This window comes from Alosa alosa, chromosome 9 (genome assembly GCF_017589495.1).
Source record: "Alosa alosa isolate M-15738 ecotype Scorff River chromosome 9, AALO_Geno_1.1, whole genome shotgun sequence".
NCBI lineage: Eukaryota > Metazoa > Chordata > Actinopteri > Clupeiformes > Clupeidae > Alosa > Alosa alosa.
In genome coordinates, this window is record NC_063197.1 from 17,932,205 (window position 1) to 17,953,670 (window position 21,466).

Consider the following 21,466-nt stretch of genomic DNA (forward strand, 5'->3'; position numbering starts at 1 on the left):
AATGGTTAGAAGTTTTTTTGCAGATTGGCGAAAAAAAATTCCCAACTTTCCCTAACTAGAACTGATTATCACTTTTTGATACTCCTGTGATTCTACAGCTGTTAAATTAGCAGAGGCCAAGGTGAAAGGTCATTTGTGCTCATTAAATTATTTCTACTCTACAGGCTTGCACTATGGTATATGGCCATTTCTGGGCTCCAGTTTTTGTACTCAAAGGCTAGATGAAAAGCCAAATATGTAATGATGGCATGCACGCAAGAGTGAGTTAACTCATTCTGCAATAATTATGTTATAGAGCTGGAATGAGTCAAAAGGGCAAAGCATAACTCATTATTAATGTCACTTGATTATTCTGGAATTGCAGATGTGTGATTTAAAATGCTAATTAATTTTCTTTCAAAATACAATAATTTGGTCTTTTCAACTTGCTAACCTAGATACATTTTCATGAGGAGGAAGGAAAGGTGAAAGTGTCACTTCAGTATGCTAAGTCAATGGGAATGGGAACTATAATAATCCTGTTCAATTCTGCTTCAGGCTCACTTGAATGCATTGTACTGCTGGTGTGATAATTGATCCGTAATTGATATTGACCTTATATAATTTTTGAATGACAGTATGTCTGACTTTACTGGGGACTGTCAAAAAATACAGAGCCCGATTAGTTCTTGCATTATTTGCTATGAACATCTCTGTTCAATATTCAAACCTGACTGAGATTATCTGGTCTACAGAAGCTTGTAAAAAACAATGGTTTTCCCAGGATATGAAAAGTTGGTTCATATCATTGTTTCACTGTGTAGTTTTTTCAAGTGGAAAAATACAGCATATCAAGTCCATTAGACAGTCACATGCATAAAACAAGGGGCTTCCATGCATGTGTAAGTGTGTGTGTGTGTGTGTGTGTGTGTGTGTGTGTGTGTGATGGTGTGTACTTGTGTTCAGGAGGACCCCTTGACCTATAATACAGCAACTGAAAAAAAGTATGCATGCGTTTAATAAAAAGTTGACAGAGGCTGACTTTCGTACTTGACTTCACGGTGATTACTGTGAAATGTAATTATGACAGCTCACCATCTTATGCAGTTGCAATTAGACAGAAAATGACAGAAGAAGAGAGAGAAGAGGTGGCGTAAAAAGAGAACATAACAAAGCAGTAACGGATATTTTGTAGATACCTTTCTTGAGTCGGCGGGAGAGGGTGGAGGGAGCCTTCCTCCGTATCCGTGGCTGCCGATCCTGAGACGCCACCTGCTCAGGCGACACCATGTGCCGGGCGTCATAGCTCAGCCCAACCCTGTGCAGGTGTCCGCGCACATGATTGGACAATCCCACTCCAGACTCGAAGACTGCCGGGCAGTACGGGCAGGACTTCCTCTCATTGGAGAAATGAGGCGGGCCTTGGTGCCCGGAGAAGGGCCCTCGCATTGACTCTGAGGTTGGAACGTCGTCCAGGCTCACGGCGGTCTCCTCACACTCCTCCTTGATGACCAGATCCTGGATATCATCGCAATCGCTCTCCTCTTCGTCCTCTGAGCCATTGGAATGGAGGACGTCCTTTCGGATGGGCAGCCGCGATCTAGGAAGGTAGAGGGGATTCGGAGACATGAAAGTGTTCAGTTTGTTCTCACTGCTATTGAGGAACGTGGACGAGTAATCTCTAAAGTCAAAGGAGTCATCTTCATCATCATCATCATAATCACAGTCATCATCATCGTCTTCATCGTCATCTTCATCTTCTGTAAGCACTGGTGATATTGGTTCTGGTTTTGGCTTAAGCGTGTTATGATATGGGATGGACATTTTCCTTTTGGACAGCGTCCTGTGGGGGACAGGTTTGGATGGCAATTCTCTACTGCTCGGAGTGTCACTGTTGCCGCTTTCGCGGTCAGTTTTGTGGTTTTGACGGATCTCCTCGCCGGATCTGTCCATTTTGGCATTCGAGCGCATTTCAGTGTCACTAATATGTTTTGTTTTCTCCCCGTCTCCTGGCCTCAGTGCTGCGCATTCCTGATTGCCCTCTTCGTCATGCAGGTGGCCTGTTGTCACATCTATTCTGGCTGTCGGTGGGGGAGATAATTTGCCTGGCTTGTCAAGTCTCGGGAGAGATGATGACAGCTTGTTTGTTGAGCTGCCGAAGCTCCATTTGAACAGCGGCAAGCTGAGACCTTCCCGGTCTTTTTGTTGCGAGACTCGGTTTCGCACACAGAGGTCAGCGATGCCACCAGACCAAAAGGGTGGCGCACCTCCCTTCCCCAGAGCCTGCGTCTCCGAGTTCAGCTTTGGCCTCAGCTGTGACAGGCGAGAGTGGCCAGGCTTGGCCTGGCTGCTTAACCTGTGCAGGTCCAAGCCCGGCTTCTTCGGCTCGGCAAATCTACTAACTGGCTTCCCCTCGTCATCCTCCTCTTCCTCATTCTTTTCAAAATATGGCTGTCGGTGAATTAGTTCTGTGTGCTTTTTCAGGATAGTCCTATTCGGTGTGCTAAAGGGGCATATTTTACAGTGTAACAAGATGATACGATTGGTCCCCATCTTCACTTCCTCCAGACCCTCGGCGGGCCTCATGTGAGTTGAGCCCGTGTGGACATGGTTGGCGGTGTGGGCAGTGCACCGGTGTGCTTCCAGCTCCTGCGGGGAGGTCGCCATGTGGCTGCAGCTGTCGCAGCAGTAGTAGCGCTTGTCCTTCTCGTGCGTCTTGGCGTGCTGCACGAAGGTCTTGGCGCACTCGGTGCCGAAGACGCACTGCGGGCACTGCAGCCGGGCCTGCCGGCCCTCGTCCTGCAGCTCGCTCAGACCCTTGATTTCCTCCATCAGCCGCTCTCGCCGCGCCTGGTGGATGACCATGTGCTTCTGCAGGGCGTTGCCGTCACGGAAAGAGCGGCCGCACTCGCGGCAGATGTAGGGCCGTGGCGCGTTGATGTTGGGGGGTGCCTGGTGGTGCAGCATGTGTCTGTGCAAGTGGGCCTTCTCCTTGAAATTGACATTGCACTTGGTGCAGGGAAAGAACAAAGGCTCGCCGCCGGGTTCGGACACCGATTCCGCACTCACATGGTTCAGTTTGGCGCTCTCAGTATCGCTCTCCTCGTGGCATTTATTCTTGATAAAGTGCTCTTTCGTGCCTACTGCTTCGTCACTACAGTCTAACTGGGGGGGCACAGGTGATTTGGCATTAGGCTTCCTCCTGACGTTGGGTTCTTTGCTAACCAACGTGTCATTGTCATCAGAACAATCATAAGTCAGGGACTGTTTGGGTAAGGGACCAAAGCTGCCATCTCCGGCCCTGTCCACAGCGTTCAGCTTCCTCTTCCTGCGGCTCTGACTGACCGATGACGACGAGGACTCCGTTCTCTTGGGACTGGTCCACAGTAAGTGCATGAATTCGCTTTGCGGCTCCCAGGTCGAGTCTTCGTCACAGTCATCTGAAGAGCTCTCCGAGGATTCTGAGCCAAAGTCCCACAAGGATCTCCCACCAGCTGGTCCCCTGCCCACACGGTTCTGGCCAGAGGGTTCATTAAGTGAGCGGTTGCGTTGCGCTTCCAGGTGTGGTCGCTCAAAATCACTATTCTCACTGTCAGACGCAGCTTCAGATGCTGATGCCTCCTCTGACTTGATATGAGGAGAGGTTTTGTTTTTTGCAAACAGAAACTCCTCGGTTACTCTGTGTTTTCCGGAGCTGATGTTGTCTAACTGAGGACATGTAGAGAATTTTGGAGAGACCCGTGCGGTGATGTCCTCCATTGTGTTAGGGCCATTGCCACTGGTCGAATCACCATCGGATTCCTCCTGTAGCTGTGAATGTCCCTCTTGGGTGGAATGTGATGGAGGTCTGTTAATAATTTCTCCTGATGATGATGCGGGCGCTGGCAGGGGTCCATTGAAAGGCCTGTACTCAGGATGTGGGGAGAGAGCCGCGGCTCTGCTCTGGGCAGTAGGAGAGGGAGTGTTCAGCCGACGCCAAGGCCTGTCAGATGCGGTGTCCCCCTCTTTGTCCTCCTCTGCTTTAGGCTTTATGTCAGCCATGTTGGCTCAACAGTCTGGAAAGGGGGGGGGGGGGATAGTCAGAGAGAAAGAGAGAGAGAGAGAACATGATTAGTTCTACGAGCTGATCGAGTGACAGATCGCTCCTTAAGTCTGCCTACAGGGGGGAAAAGAGGTTAAAAATGACATTGGGACCATTTGACAACAGCAGAATTAAAACAGTAATGTGCGTATCAGGGAGACGCCATCACCTCATGCAGGTGCTATCTTGGCGACTGCCGACGTGTGAAATGACAACTTTCCCCAACACAAAGAACCGGTGGCTGCACAGCGGAGGCCCTGTTAGTCCCCCCACTGTTCGCCCAAATGGAGAAGGGGTGGGAGTGAAAGTGTGACGGGGGCATTCATCACTCTGAGCGTCAGAGTGCCCCCCACTCCCAATAAGATCTCTGCCACCACCTCTATTCACAAGCCAGACTACAGCTCCCCTTTGGAAACTGTGGAGAAGGTGTGTGTGTGTGTGTGTGTGTTGGGGGGCTTAATCATGTGTGCACACACCAGGGAGGGAACCTGCCACACCCCACCCCATTCCCTGGCCCCCATCTTCACCCCCCACCCTCAAAAGTTCTCGGCCTTCTTGCTAAAATTGACCAATTTCCATGGGAACAAAGTGCACCACCAATGAGATTGGCCTGTGTCTTAGCACTCTCAGATGGTGCCAAAGTTGATCCCAGCACGAGACCGTTGTTGATTCAGTCCTGACAAATTGGTACACATGTGCCAGTGTACACACAGAAACTCACGTCATCACAAAGGTTTACACACACACACACACAGACTCATACAGACACACACACACACACACACAGGACCAGCTTGCCTGCTGAAAGTAAACACACACCTCGCTCAGCTGAAACTTAGCCCCTCCCCACCTTACACCTCTAAATAGAGGGGACAGACAGATATCTAATTCCACACACCTCTCTCTTTCTGAGTTACGGTATAATACTTGAGTTATGACAACTTTTAAACAATGCCAGCACGAGTGTGAGTATGTGTGTGTGTATATATGTGTGTGTGTGAATGTGTGCGTACACGTTTAATGTGTGTGCATTTCAAGGAGTCCAAGTCAAGTGTGTCTCCGAAGTCCACAAGTGTATGCTCCATGGATCTGACATCACCGATGTGGGACTGAGCTCAACAGGAAGCCTCGTCGCTAACGAAGTGGTAAATTCAGTGTTAATGAGTGGCCTCACTGTTACCACCTCAGAGGTAAAACCTTTCCCAGCTCCATATTCCACCCATCTGCCACGGTGTTAGGAGGTTTGGGAGGAGGGGGTAAAAGAGTGACTGGGATTGGGGTGGGGTGGTGGGGATGGGTGGGGGTCTTTTTGGAGGCGGAACATATGCCCCACGTTTTTCTGAAATGCCACCTTACACTGCTTACACCCCAGAACAGCAGGGGTGGCTCGGCCCGGCAGACTCCTATTTCAGGTCTCACGTTCACGGCAGGCTCATTAACGAGGAGCCACATGCCACTCTCACTGCAATGCTCCATGTACAAAAAAAAAAAAAAAAAAAAAAAAAAAAAAAACAGGAAATTCAACTGCAAAGCATTTTTTTAAATCCTCCATTACGACCTTTTACATTTAAGCTGTATAAACGATGAATTTGACCGAGTGGATGCAGTGTTACAAGCTATGTCAACTTAAATAATTCTGAATCAATCTGTCGGTCTCTTGTTCATCTCTTGTGACACTAATGTTACTATTAACTACTATTTATCCTTGCTTTCATTCAGCAGGGTTCACAAATACAAAATGTGAATACTGAGAGAAATGTGAAAACATTATCACAGAGGAGGTCCTATTATCCTCAGTCAGAACAAGCTAGAGAAGCACTTCACATGTCTGTGACGTGCATATGTTGCCGGGCTTTTTGGATCACATTTTTTTCTCTTTTTTTGTCACTTGCACTAACACTCTTGTTGCACCTCATCTTGAGGTTACCGCTGGAAAAAATATGAGGTGATAATTGCTTATTATCATTACACATTATTCTCCAGTTCCTCATAAATCAAGCTTTTTTTCTCGGTATATTAAATAAGCATTCAAGGACACAGAAAGCAAATGCTCTTCTTTTTTTCCTTTTCTGAACTTAAAAGAAATAAAACTTTCCAGTTGTCTTCATATTTGACAGCTTCTACAGCGAAAATGAAAACATAAACAACTATTAAAAGATGCAAAGACATAGCCTAATGTGGTGGTCTGTGTATGTGTGTCTGCACCCCTATACCTCCATTCACTGACTTCTGCAGTTACATCCAATACCACATGTCAACAATACTAACCACAGAAAACAGCCGATAAGTAGGTATCACGAGGCCAGTAGAGGGAGATGTATTGACAGTGGGGGAGGTTTGAGACTCAACGTCTCATCTGATTGGGGTGTATGTCAGGTAGACTTCTTTCTCTCTGCTAATGGTCTCTAACCCAACCTGGCAATGTAGACATTTGGACCAGCTGGGACCAGCGTCACTCAAGTCCAGACACGTCACCCTTCAGCCTGCTCCCTACCACTCCTTCTCACCCCTCATGTTTTATCCTTCATTCCATCCAGGTTAGACCACATGGAGAAGAAACACCTAATTGATACAGGCTGGACATTGACAAATGGGAGCTGGGAGAATGTTGTTTTCTACCACAAATTTAGTTCAACATTTGAATCCAAATATGGGGGCAATATGACCTCAAGACTGATTTGTTACAAAGAAAACTGCTACAACAGCTATTAAGATAACTCAATGTCTATGAGGCATCCTAACTGGAATTTAATCTAACTTCCAAAATTCAAACATACAAGTTACCCATTTTTATCAAGTTTTGTTATTTTGTAACAGAAAGACAGGAGTCATTCTGGAACTGCTGTCACAATGCATAAATGTCTTGACTCATTGTTGAAATGTCTTGACACTCAAAAACTGTTCAACAGGGATACCATTGATAACACCCCTGAGAAAATGTTGAGCTGTATGCACAAAGATATTCACAACAAGAATCAAACTTCCAAGAAGACATTAATTTAGCCTATTTTTTAGGAGTAACAATAAGTGTGGAAAATGCTCTCGGCTCCTGCATTACCATATAGTGCTTGAGAGATGTTTTATTAAGAGCATCACACAGATGGTTAAATTAGAACGGAGGTGTGCACCAGGTACTTTCAGTGCATGAATTGAGAACTTTAACTGACTACATTTGCACATCAGCTAAACATATTGTCATTCATTTAGACTTGTGATTTCATTTGTTCATTGGAACGTGCCTGTTATCTTAAATAATTGAAATTATATGGGGTTTGTTATTGATACTGCTTGAATGTTTCTTTAGAATTTTGCACAATGTAATAATATTCCTTCATCTTTTTCAAAGTGGTTTCTTCCCTTCAAGTCCCTTTGATTTTTAGCAATGATTCATTTGGTACTAAATTCAAATTCAATATACAGTAGCAAGAAAAGGTAAGTGAATCCTTTGGAATAACCTGCACTAAGGTATGAATGTCATACAAGGAAATGATTTAGTACTGTGGCTAGTGACACTAAATACACAATGCAGAATCATCAATGAGTTAAAAATAACTGAAAGTGAAACTGCTAAACCGATTGGAACTGGTTAACATATTTGTATGTTATATACATATTTCACTATACTGTAGGTAAAACATTGAACAAACATGGTGTCCACAGCAGGACAACACAGTGGAAGCAGTGCTCTCCAAAAAACATTGATGTGTGCCAGAAATTTGCTCAAGAGAACCTTAACACACCACAATGCTACTGGTAACATGGTTTGTGGACAGATTAAACACATTGCATGGGTTGGCAAGAACACACAGCACTATCCAATAAACAAACTCTGTGATCAAATCCAACTTTTTTCAGCTGGCTTTTATAACCATTTCTAATCTTTAATAACTTGCATGAATTGCATGTGTTATTTTCCCTGGTTAACACTTTGAATGCCGCACTGTTTTCAGATCCCTCTTGATCATTAGAAGCACTGTCTATTGTTCTAAAATGTCCACCACATGAGGTAGACTATTTTGTCCTACTACTGTGTGTAAAACACCTGCTTTCAACAATTCTGTCAACAAAAACTCCATGTCATATTGTACCCCTGGATGTCTGGAGGATGCTATGGATAAATAGGTCAGAGACTAAGATTCTTTCTTGGAAACTGGCTTTAAGAGTCTCATAACTCTTGCTCTTGCAGAGCTCATATTTCCAGGAGAAAGTCTGAAAAGATGTTTGATTCTGCTGGAATGACTTGAGAGCTGGACTGTTTTCAAAGGCTCAGCACTGCTCTCTTCCGCAGATGTTGAATATTTTACTGTAAAAAGTCGATGACTACCTATGTATCTAGTTTCAGTGTGAGATGATGTTCATTTCCTGCATAGGATATTACTCTGGATTTACCGTGTATCTTTCTGACAGGGGTATGAACAACAACTAAATGACACTTTTAAAATGGAAGACTGCTCTCCTGAGGCCGACCAGTGAGAACTGCCATGATGCAAACACACTGCAACGCCAAGACCAAAACCCAAACTCCAATCAATTAAGCCCATGAGGTAGTGAGAAGCTTTCAGGTTGAAAAGAGAGCCAGAGAGACACTTCCTGCCTACCCTCTCCTTATCAAGATGAACCCAAATCCTAATCACATCCAGCACATTTATCCTCGGAAAGGTTAACTTCTCATACCCAACACATCGCCCCTCATTCAAATACATACACACACACACACACACACCTCCAAAAAGATAGATGGGTGATCACCTAAAATGGCTGCACTCTGGGGCCAGCACTGTTAGAGTGCAGAGCAGGAGGAAGTTTGGTGGATAGCAGAAGGGGTTGGCTGGGTAAAGGGGATGGGGGGGTGACTGGGAGCACTCAGGGGTGTGATAAAAGGGGACAGCACAGGAGTGACAGTTGGGTTAAGGCGGGAGTCATGTTCAATAGCAGGTAGGGGAACATCAAACGGTCTGAGTTCACAGGAAAACCTGCGCAACCGTGTCTTGAAGGAGGATTTTCTGTTGTGCGGAGCAGATTAGCTCTGTTCAAGCTGCTGACACGGCCTCATTTGCTGGCCTGTAGTGTTGATGGAGGGTGGGGGAGGAGGAGGAGAGGAGGGAGGATTAAACGATATAAACTTTGAAGCTTTAAACAATACCTTTCAAAATTAAACGGATTAGGGGAGGGTTGTCTGATGGGGATTTCCAGGGGCTTTGTTAGTTTTAAACTTCTCTCTCTCTCCTTCTTGCTCCATCTTTTTATATATATATATATATATATATATATATAGAGAGAGAGAGAGAGAGAGAGAGAGAGAGAGAGAGAGAAAGATACAAAAAGGGGAGTGGAGGAAAGAAAAAAAAACAGCAGGTCTGAAATTTCTCAGGCATGTGACGCTTTTAATGAGAACGCTCTCACAATGTGGAGGCCGGTAAGCCCCAGAGAGTCTCCCCTAGTGAGCGGAGCGTCCGCCTGATAAACACCAGCCTTCTGCAGCATGAGGAGTCAGACATACAGAGTTCATGTCTTAGGATCTGCCTTTAGAAAAAAGAAGGGGGGTGAAGGAATGAGAAGAACCCGCACAGGAGGAGAGAGAGAGGGAAAAAAACACAGAAGTTACAAAGGCTGTCGAGTTTATCGACCCACTTACTATGGAAACTTAACTGTGCATTTATTAAAAACCCGGTGAGGAAAATTTACATTAATTGTGTTCTTCCAGGTTTTGTGTGGAAAGTGGAAAGAAAAATTTGCATGCGTTATTGCATCGAAGAGAATGGGGGACCAGAGGAGAGAAAAAAAAATTCTCAGTTCATCTGTTCAAAGAAAAACATGGAAATATGGAGCATGATTTCCTCTGTGGCGCAGACTTTTTTTTATGAAGTTGTAGGGCCTCGATGCTGCTTTTTATTAAATGCGATGATAACCAGAGTTTGTATAAATACGATGGGGGCTGCATGGGCTACAAGAAAGCTCTGTGATCGGGATGCGTGAGGAGATGCATCTGTCTCAGGTTGAGTTGCAAGGAGGCAGGGTGTCATGGGGGGTGGAATTGGGGGGGGTATAGAAGAGAAACAGCAAAAAAAAAAAAAACTATCTTTGTCGCTGCCGCTTTGCAGTAGACACGTGACCCACTGCAGATGAAAGGCAGCCGTGTCAAACCTCCTCTCCAAATTGAGGACGGGATCCAGTCTGCTGCAGACATCAGTGCGCTTAAATTTAGAGGAGTGTCAGGCACCGCACATATCAAGATGAAACATCGACGATTGCCTTTTCTTTACAAGGCATAATGTGAAGGGCGAGCGTGCTCTTGGCACGAGAACGAGAGAGAGACAGACAGAAAGAGAGGGAGATAAAGAGAAGAGCGGAGGCGGAGAGGGAGGGGAGCGAAATTGTGGCCTCACTTAATGGCTATAACAATTCTTGAGGACACAATATCGTCAAAAGTTTCAAAATTGCAGATTTATGCATGCAGACATGAATATATTGCTTTTAAAAGGGAAAAGTACAGTATGCGCACTTGCCAATGGATTACAAAAACCTTTAGAGGAAATAAAAAGTAACTAATGTCGGGGTTGCCTGGTTGCCATACTGCTACAAAATGTTCTATTGCGCCCTTGTAAAGTTAGGTGGTATGCGCAGACTGAGGAGTCTCTAATACAGGGATAACCAACAAACAAAAAAGCAAAGTCACAATAACAAACAAACTTGTTGAGTTTGCCCATTTAACACAAAACATTTTTGGGCAATGGGCTTTAGTGTTTAACGTTTTACAAGGAAGAACATTTCAAAACTACATGAGGGCACCCACAAAGCCACAAAAAAACCTTCCCCACACTACCAGAATATGCACGATACAGATTAAGCCATACATGGAACAAAACTGTCTGCCCACATTTTTAAAAACGCAAATCCATTCTCACAGACCACTGCATTCAAATAGAAAGACATATTCTTGGCCTAAACTATCTCCTAATAAGCCCCATCTCTGTTCCTGACGGTCGGAGGCCATGTCTCGCAGCAAAATCAGACAGGATCAAATCTCCAATCAAATGGCACGCCTGACCTTCCCCACCAGACACCAGGCCGTGGTGATCTTAAAGAGGCCAACCTTCCCTGGAGGACCGGTGTCCCCCCGAGCACCCTCGAGTCCAGCCCAGCTTCAGAGACACGCCACAGGCATGAGGGAGGGAAAAGGCACAAGAGAGGGAGAGTGAGAGGGAGGAGAGTGTGGAAATCAGTATTCAATGCCACTGTCAACGACATCAATTCAGCCCTAAATGAAGAGGTGGACCCAGGCTCATTGTCAGTCATTAACATCCAAGAGCCACTCAATCAGCCTTGGCCCCCAAACATATCAAAGAGATAAAGGAGGGACTGGTGGGGGGCAAGTCAGAGGGGACTGGGGAGGGACTGGTGCTGGGGAGGGACGGTGTGTGTGTGTGTGTTGGTGGGGGGGTTGATTGTTACCTCAGCGGCCTGCCAGGGATTCCACAGAGAGATGCAAATTGCCTCCCCAGGGACCCTGAGGGGATGTGGAAAAGCTGCTTGCTGGGAGGCAATGGGAAGCTAATGAGTGTAATGGTAAATGTATACAAAAGAGGAAGAAAAGGGAAGGGAGAGAGGAGGAGAGGAGGGGGAAGAGATCATCTCTCTCTCGGTCTGTCTTCTGTCTATGTCTGCTCTAGCTTTCCATCTCTCTTATCTCGCTCTTCACTCAACCTGATGTAATTGTATCAATGGCGGAGTTTTGGTGACGGGGAAGGGGAGGGGGGTTTGGAGGCCTCCCTCTCCTCCCACACCACCACCATCACCCTCGGTTTTCCAGCCTCAGTCCACTTTCAATCCGCAGTTGAAGAGTGATGGAAGGACTAGAATGGTTCAAAAGACAGCCAGTCATTAGATTACAGAAACAGTGAGCAAATTAAAGCTGCTTGGAATTGCATGGTTTGATAGTTACATGACTCAACCCCTCCTATTCTACTGGGAAAAGAGATCATGTTGATGCTGTGGGACCAAAGACAAGACGGGTTGGACAGAAGAACTATAGAGCAGAGGTTGAGAACATCAACACAGCAATCAGTGATTAGTGCCTATAACCAGGGTAGGACAAGGAAAACCAATGGGAAAATATTAACTGCTCCTGTTTTTTAAATATTCCTGGTCCCTAACCTTAACCTGGAATGTTAAAACAAGCTCTACATCTTGCCTACAAAGCAATAATTTCCCACTTTGGACGTTACAAACCACAACTTTTATGTCCCTTGTATGTACCTTGATAATATGCAACTATGTGTTTGTTGATGTAGTTTGTATATTGCAAATCAATTTATACACTGAAGGTGTTAATAACACAAAAATCATGGGCTTACTTCCAAGGGAGCAAACATATGGATTATTCTGTGCACATTACTTCTACTTGAACTATCTACCTTACAGTCGGTGTAATGTGTCATGTTCTCTGCTAATATATGGTGTTGGGGGGGGCGGGGTAGTTGGGGGGTAGTAGTTCTAAATATGCAAGACTGCTATCAATGCACATAACAGTGTTACATCTTAGCAAATAGGCTTCTAGCACACTCACACGCCACAATTTTGTGCATTCCATATTCCACATGTCTGCAGAAGGGAGGCTGATTCCAAAAATGCCATACAGTGTCATCACAATCAGAAATCTGATCAATTAAACAATTTAATAAACACAGACAACACCACTTTGCTGATTGTGTTACTGTACGTGATGTTTTCTGTTTTGTGTGAGAGGCATTGTGGGTAGAAACATTTATTATAATGGTTAAAAAAACCTGTAAAGATGATACACCTGGCACTTTTAAAAAGACAATCTAGCTATCATGCATTGTAGCTTGAGACCCCATTTTTGGGACCATCGCAGTTAGTTTCTTCTCAAAGAATATTCTTCAATAGGTATGGTGTTTCAATGGTTAGACTCACTCTACAGCGTCTTTACAAACCCCTGTAGTGCTCCAGGCTACACATAGCCAAATTTGACAAGAGGCATAAAAATTCAGCTCACAGGTTCAAGAGGAACGGTAACCTCTGAAACAAGCCGAGCTCCTTCTTAAAATGTGATACACCTATATTTGAACAGACAGTTGTCCAGAGGACCTCAAGAGTACAGCAATACACCCACCCTCCGCCACATTCATGCTCCCAGCATGAATCGAACTGCCATCCGTGGCACTGATAGTCTCGTTTTAGCAACTGCGCTGTAGGTTTTCAACCAGGCCCAAATCAAAGCTGATTATCGGTATGTGCTCTATGTGGCCAAGGTTTGAAGGCTTAAGCATGGGAGCAGTGCAGTGCTGAGAGATCAACAATCGGGGCAGGTTTTCAGACTGTGATAGATTGATAGAGGAGTAGTGAGAGCAAAAGAAAGTGGTAAAAAGGGAGAGAAAGAGAGAGAAGACAGAATCCACTATCAGTACCACCTTGTGACTAATGGACACTGGCGCTTCTAGTTCTGCACTCACTGTACTGAGGGTTGGGATATGCATGAATGAAAAGGACTGAACACAGAGCCCACACTTCAATGCTTATTTGTCTATAGAAAAGGAGGTCTTATATATTGTTATTTCATGCTGATGGTATAAGAATGAAATCAATTACACTCTTAAGTCAAACAATCAACGGCATATATACTTTATATTCTCTCATTATATATGCCTGTCCAAGCTTGTGAAAGCAGAGCAAAAAGGGTTGGAAAAGACCAATAATCTATGCTTCTGAAGGTCATCCATCAGAATGTATGCACCGTACGCTAAGTACTGGGGGGATTGGAGGATCTGTATGCAGGAGACAGCTAGGAGACAGAGAGAGAGACGGAGAGAGGGAGAGGGAGAGAGAGAATGGGCCGGAGGTTAATGATTGTGTAACCAGCTACAGCGCCGGTACTCATCTGAGAATGCCAAATTTCACACGGCACGGCACTCCGACTGCGCCGAATCAGCATAATTGTACATCACCTGCGCAACCCCGGCTCAAATCTCTCAAATATCACATCCGGCGCAGGGAATAAAAGGGAGATTTAATGAGGACAGTGCAGTCCAAACCGTTACCTTGATGGATATCGCAAAAGTAGAAAGAGATGGAGAGAGATGGAGAGGGGATGACTGAAGGATGGGGGGATGGCTCTGTAGCCTCACAGACAATTTTGTGGCTAACTTTTTGCCTTTACCCTTTTCAGTGCCTGGGAAGAGTGGATTTAATTTTGGTTAATTGGAGCTCAGTGAGCAAACGCTCGGCACGTCAATAGAACATTCCCGCAGCCTTGGTCGCATCGATTCCTGAGGAATCACTGCTTGTACACGCTTTACAAACATGTCTTCTCTGACTCTGTAGTTTTTTTTTCCCTTTTTTGGTCAGATTTTAATTAGAATGCCACGGCTTTGGCATTCCTGTCAGACAACACAGGTACAGACACACACATTCATATTCAGACAATGCAGTGACTGCTGGAGAGGAGGGGGGGGTAACCAACACTGAAACAAATAGCTTACAGCAATTTATACATAATTGCAGTTCACCTTCCCTATTGTTTAACCTTATAGCCTTATCACTTTAGCACCCTATTCACTTTTATTCAGACATCTGTGATAGAACGACCTCAATTAAGTACACTATGGGACACGTCTAACTCATGAACCATTTTCAGAACTCCAAAGACAATTTAATTATAATCAAAACTGCCCCTTTTTATCATTTATTTACCTGCATTTCCAGTAAAAAAAAATCCATCATAATGTACCACGAGTGGCACTGTGGCATTTTCACTGACGAGGACTCACCGTAGTGGTCATAGGCATCAGCAGTCAGATTCTGCCCCCTAGTGGCATATGCCATCTACAACGGTGCTCTGGTCCTCAACAAAAGGTGAAAGAGGCAAAGTGGTGGTTCCTACCCTTGAACTGACGCTTGCCATTAGCAACCTTACTTACAGTGAGCGGGGTAGGGGGAGGGTAAACTGTCACCTGCTTCCACAGGTGCCAAAAAGTTACAGCCCCAGCCAATGTCTGTTTTGCACCTGGGAGAGGCAGGTGAGGCCACTTATTACAGATTTAACGACTTAATGAGGAGCCTAATGCAAGAGGAGATTAATGAGTGGTAATGAGTTCTGGGGAATTGGGGACTGTCAGCACACTACTGTGAGTGATTAACTACGTCGCGTCGTACTATAAAGAGATCTCTTCTGCTTAATAGCAACATTAAAGGTGCGGTCAACAGTTCTTTTTGTCATAACATGATCCAGTTTCTGGATATTATAATAATAATTTAATTCTAAAGCCATAGTGAGAATACAGTATTTTTGTATTGCCGTCTATTCTACGTTTCATATGTGTATGTACCAGACCTGCTACTATATTTGTTTACACGTTTGGAGTCGTAAAGTATCAAGAAAATATACATTTTTAAATCATGATTCATAAAATGATGCGTAATAGTTGGAAACTACTCAGGCTACTAGTCTTTCAGACACAGCCTTAATCATTATTGCAAAAATATTTCGTTTTCTGACTTCTTACTAAACTGCACAGTGTTAATAACTCTGCTGTTTTGAGGGCTACAATGAATGCAGCATTACTAGTTTAGACTAGTCTAGTTACATCCTGCGTTTTAGATAGAACAAATGCCCCCCAGTCACGAGTGAGGTAGAAAGCAAGCAGTTCATACTGTACACCTGGGGACATTTGCTACCTATTCAGTACTATAGACTGAGGACTGATTCTGACCACAAAATGTTCTGTCTCCCACGTCCAACCAACCCGGCATGGGGGTGCACTGTGCTGTGTTATTCTGATGACTCCGCTGCACCTCACTTCGCCTCAGCTCAGGCACATTTAATATTCTGGCCCATTTTGTAGAAATTAGAGCAGCGTGAAGGTTGCCGGCGCCTATGCGCTCCCAAATGTCCCCTGCGCTCCTGCGGACATACACACAGACACACACACACACACACACACACACAAACACACAAAAGACACGGCGAGGCTTGTGACAGGCCGCTCGCTCACACACCCCGAAAGCACAGCTGAAGGTGTGAGGGGAGAAATGCTGAGTGTCTACTACAAGATGTGTGCACTCCCATGCTGTCACATCCAAGGGTGGAGACAGACAGAGAGACAGAGACAACAGCAGTGTCAACAAGCTCTGTGCTCTGTTCTGAGGAATTCATCAGAGCTGACGCTCTTCTCAGTGCAACAGTTCTTCTCAAAGCTTCACAAAGATCCTGAAGCTCTTATATGGCAAACAGTCTACAACAGAACTAGTTTCTGTATAGGTTACAGCTGCAGCTACTGAATCAGTAGCCACATTTACATGGACTTTTTTTTTCAATCAGATTGAAATGAATCTGATGATGATTAAATGATTAAAGATTTCAATCGAACTATTTACATGAATGCTATTTACGTCACTGTGCATCATTACCACATAGGGAACACTAGCGCAGAAAGAAGAAATGTACTCCAACAATCGGAGTACCTGTTTACATGAGTGGATTTTTCAGTCGATCGGATTATCAGAACGGAGTACACAACCTCTCTCGATCGGATTGGAAATTTAAGTCAGATCAGGCTGAATCCAATCGGTTGAGGTGTTTACATGAGGTATTTCTATTCCGACTGAGCCATTACTCCGTTTGTAATCAGATTTAAAAAGTGTCCATGTAAACGATGCTAGTGTGAATCAGATTTTTATTTGTATGAGAGAGTTTATCTAAAAATACAATACCATCTGTATGGATATATCTGGTTGTTCTTTAGTTTGTGTTAAACCATTATTGATATTAATATCTGACACAAAAGGCTATTTGGTTATTTGTAGCTAACCATAAGGTTACAGAAAGTAGAAAACACATTATCTGGAAAGTGGTACAACCTTTTTCTGACCAATGTTTCACACTGGCTCCCATAGATTCACAAGCTAATCTCACAACTTCCTCAATGTTATTCAATAACTTTACAATGTTTCTATAATATTAGTATCAAGGCTTGAACCAGTTCACGGAACGAAAACGAAAACCAGAAAGTTTGGATGTTTTGCTAGAAACAGAAACGAATCTAGAAACTTATTTTTTTTTTATGTTCCAGAACAGAACCAGTTATCTATGCTCAGACCCCAGGTACGCCATGCACTAGACCCGTTACAGTTTGCATACCAGGAGAAAGTAGGCGTGGACGATGCCATCACTTATCTTTTACACAGGACACATTCTCACCTAGACAAGGGGAAAAGTGCTGTGAGAATCATGTTCTTTGACTTCAAGTGCTTTTAACACCATCCAACCCCTCAGACTGGGAGACAAGCTCTTGCAGATGGGTGTGGACGCTCACCTGGTAACCTGGATTACAGATTACCTGACCGAGCGACCACAGTTCGTCAGGACTGAAGAACTGCCTCTCTGACACTGTGATCAGCAGCACCGAGGCATACAGGGAACTGTGCTCTCTCCAGTCCTGTTCACCCTGTACACATCTGACTTCTGCTACAACACCGAGTCATGCCACAAGTTTTCTGATGATACTGCAATTGTGGGGTGTATCAGGGACGAGCAAGAGGAGGAGTACAGGAGCCTGGTGGAGGACTTTGTGCAGTGGTGCAAACTCAATCACCTTCAACTAAACACTTCAAAGACCAAGGAGATGGTGGTGGATTTCCGCAGGTCTAAGCCCGCTCTGCTACCAGTCTCCATTGATGGGGTCAATGTGGAGGTGGTAAGCACCTACAAGTATCTGGGTCTCCAACTGGACAATAAACTGGACTGGTCAGCCAACACTGATGCACTCTACAAGAAAGGACAGAGCAGGCTGTACTTCCGGAGGAGGCTGCGGTCCTTCAATGTGTGCAGCAAGCTCCTCAGGATGTTCTATCAGTCTGTTGTGGCCAGCGCCCTCTTCTATGCAGTGGTATGCTGGGGAGGAAGCACAAAGAAGAAGGATGCTGGGCTACTTGACAGGCTGGTAAGGAAGGCTGGCTCTGTAGTGGGAGCTGAACTGGAGTGCATCACTTCAATATCGGACAAAAGGACCCTAAACAAACTGATCAACATCTTGGACAATGAATGTCATCCGGCTCTACAGCACTATCAAAACCAAAAGAGCTTGATCAGCTGGAGACTTCGCTCACTGCCATGCACAACTGAAAGGCTGAGGAAGTCATTTGTTCCTAGGGCCATTGAACTGTTCAATGCCTCACTAAAGGGAAGAGGAGGGATAGACTTCTCTGCTTAGTCTGTCTGCCTCTTCACCCTCTCCATGTCTGAGTACTGACTGCCCACCACTGCTTTACTACTGTTTTTGCTAATGTACACAGCCTAATGTTTTCACTACTGTTTTACTGCTACACTGTTTTTCATGCTATATTAGCACACATGATCAATGGCTGCGGTCAGGCTTCTGCTACAATACTGAATGAATGAATGACTATAACCCTATTACCTCAACCTGTTCTTGCACTGAAATAGTTTTTTATTTTACCTTGTCTACATTATACTTTACTCTCCTATTTGTCCATATTATTTATGCTGGTCTCTAGACCTTACTCGTGCACTGTTGGACTAATGTTGGAATACTTTTTGCACCTTCACCATGACACTCACTCTCTTGAGCACCTTGCCATGCACACATAACTAAGGACTATGGTTGGACTACTGTTTGCACCTTCACCATGACACTTACTCCCTTTAGCACCTTACCAGTCCCGGCCCTGTCACTACAAGCGTCTTATGCTTGATCACCCTCAAGCACATTGGACTTTCTTAATTTAATTTATATAGTGTATTTAGTATTTTGTTTTGTTAGTTTTCTTATCTTTCTTATCTTCTACGGTCTTTATTGTACAGTGGAGTTTAGTTATATGTTTATACTTATACTTATGTTTACCATTGCTGCTGTAAGTGCATGTTGTGTGTGATGTCTGTATGCTACTGAGACCCTTGAATTTCCCCTTGGAGATCAATAAAGTATCTATCTATCTATCTATCTATCTATCTATCTATCTATCTATCTATCTATCTAAAATAATGGTAACCGGTTAGTACCGTTATTTTTTTCGTTCTTTGACAAGATTTCTGTGCAATATTACATGGTGAGGTTCACTTCCGATCAGGAGAAATGTAACAGAGAAGCTTGCCGCCAGCTGTACAGGCAGACTCTTTTTTCATTTCCCTCTGGGGCCTGACAAGGTTTTGGGCATTTGTTTATAAGTTTAATATTCACAATGGCAGCGATGTACACACCATTGTGGTTTTGTATTGTCTGATGACATAAGAGAGACAAAAATGCACTGATTGGGCCCTGACCAGGTTTGGCCAATTGATGTTCACATTGGCAGCTATGTAGCCTACCATATTCCAGTTATTTGCACAGATTTAGCTATGTGAGTTGCATAGGCTTTTGAATGGATGTAGGACAGTCACTACAGTGATGCTTCTTTAATGCTTTGTGGTTTCGTATTGTTTGATGACATAAGAGAAACAAATGCACTGACTGGGCCCTGACCAGTTTTGGTCGATTGAAGTTCTAATGACAGCTATGTAGCTAGCCTGCCCTATTTGTCATTTACACCAATTGAGCTATGTAAGAAGTATAATGGACGTGTTCAGTTGTTTGCCAATAAACAACATGGCAGAATTTTTCCTTGTCTTAATTCATGTATAATAGTGAAACAAATGTAGGCACGTCAGAGTTACAGTTATGCCGCTTACATAATGTAGCCTTTTTTAATATTTGATGACAGGATAGAGACTATGTAGACTAACAATATCATTTTAAAGTCCTAATGATCAGCCTACTTATTTGTATGTCCCACAGCTGACATGGAACATTATTAACCGGTTTGGGAACTTTATTTTTTTTTTCTAACCGGAACGTTCAGGAACGTCAATTTTAGGGTTGAACCAAAAACCGGAAACTTTTAAAATACTGAACCAATTGGGAAACAATTCTGGTTCAAAGCCCAGATTAGTACCAAGAGTAAAAAGAGTTATACAAATCATATAGAAAAACCTTTGAAGGAAGCAAATTTATTCTGATAAATTCAAACACATAAATATTTTTAACAAAACACATATGCCTCAGTTATTTGCATCTCTGTATTTCAGTCTTTTTTAAATAAAATAAAATAAAAAAAACTCTTAAGTCTTCCCCTATAATATGTCATAAAACTGGATAATGCAAAGCAGAGGATTTGAGAGCATTCCTCTTTACAGGAATCTCTGGATCGTCTAGATTCCTAGGTCTCCTGATATGTTCTCATCCCACTAGTTTTCTGTAGAGTTCAGGTCAGGGAACTAAGAGAACAATGGCAGGAAGTTGATTTTCTGTTAAGTAAACCATTTTTGCATTGTTCTGGACACACGTTTTGAATCATTTTAGTGGCTCTTTTAGAACCCTAATGAGGTTCCCAATAGCCTGGCCACACCTACCTAGAATCTCATTTCAGTGAGACACTAGTCTGGCATATGATAATGATAACACTACCGTTTCCCTCAGACACCAGGGAGGGCGGGCCAATCAGCGACGAGAGGGATGACCCGTATTTCAAAGTCGACCGCGAGTGACTGTGGTAAACGGTAGCAGCAACACCTGCAAACATTCTTGCAGTCGGAAGAATATGCAAATTTATGTACAGCAAAGGTAGGCTAACAACCAATGTGGTTTCAGTGTTTCCCATACATTGACTAATCTTTGGTGGGCTGCCATAAGATCAACACTGACCGCCACACAATAATTGGGGGCACTATCTTTTGCTGGCATCTGCAGGAAAGGCCTTGCTTTTTCACATACCAGTATATGAAATTGTAGTATTAATGAATCCAGACACGGAACGCTGATCAACCTTAGACAGCTGCCTAGCAAGCCCAATTCAGTTCTGTTGTGTGCTGCTGCAAGATACGACACTTGTATCACAGTGCACATAATGTTAATGTGGATCATGCAGCAGGATTTTTGTTGTACTAGCTTGTCTTGAATGTTAAAGTTGCATTTGGTGCGTAAACTGTATTGAGATGCACAAATTAGGGTAGGGCGATGTTGCCTAAATTGGCATTTGACGATGTGTACAGTAAAACACCGTGATGGACGATGATATCGTGTGTGTGTGGTGGTGGTGGGGGGGGGGGGTTAGTGTGGTAAACACTAATTAATTAGTACTATAGGTATGTCTGTACAGAAATACATTTATAATGTTCTACATAATAAATTAATTAAATAAAAATTAAAATTATATTATATAAGCTATACGGCCTGATGAAAGTGGACAGCTAAGAGAGACATACTGACCAGGCTACCGAAGTTGTGTCTGCTCCAAGAAAATTGTTGTGAAAGACGGATAGACAATCAATCTGAACACTTGCGTGTGCACCAACCAGCGGAATATTGCCAGCCTTCGCTGGGCCCAGCAAAAAAG

The 21,466-nt window shown here is 43.9% G+C and overlaps 1 protein-coding gene across 2 annotated transcripts in view; it reads right to left on the reverse strand.

The window, feature by feature from the left end:
- The window catches only part of znf644b (zinc finger protein 644b), a 45,890-nt gene that overhangs the window by 11,898 nt on the left and 12,526 nt on the right, over positions 1-21,466 (reverse strand). For both annotated transcript variants that reach the window (XM_048253148.1, XM_048253147.1), the window contains exon 3: positions 1,179-4,034. In XM_048253148.1, the coding sequence (XP_048109105.1) occupies positions 1,179-4,020 (2,842 nt within the window). In that variant the 5' untranslated portion in view covers positions 4,021-4,034. The remainder of the gene's footprint in view (positions 1-1,178; positions 4,035-21,466) is intronic.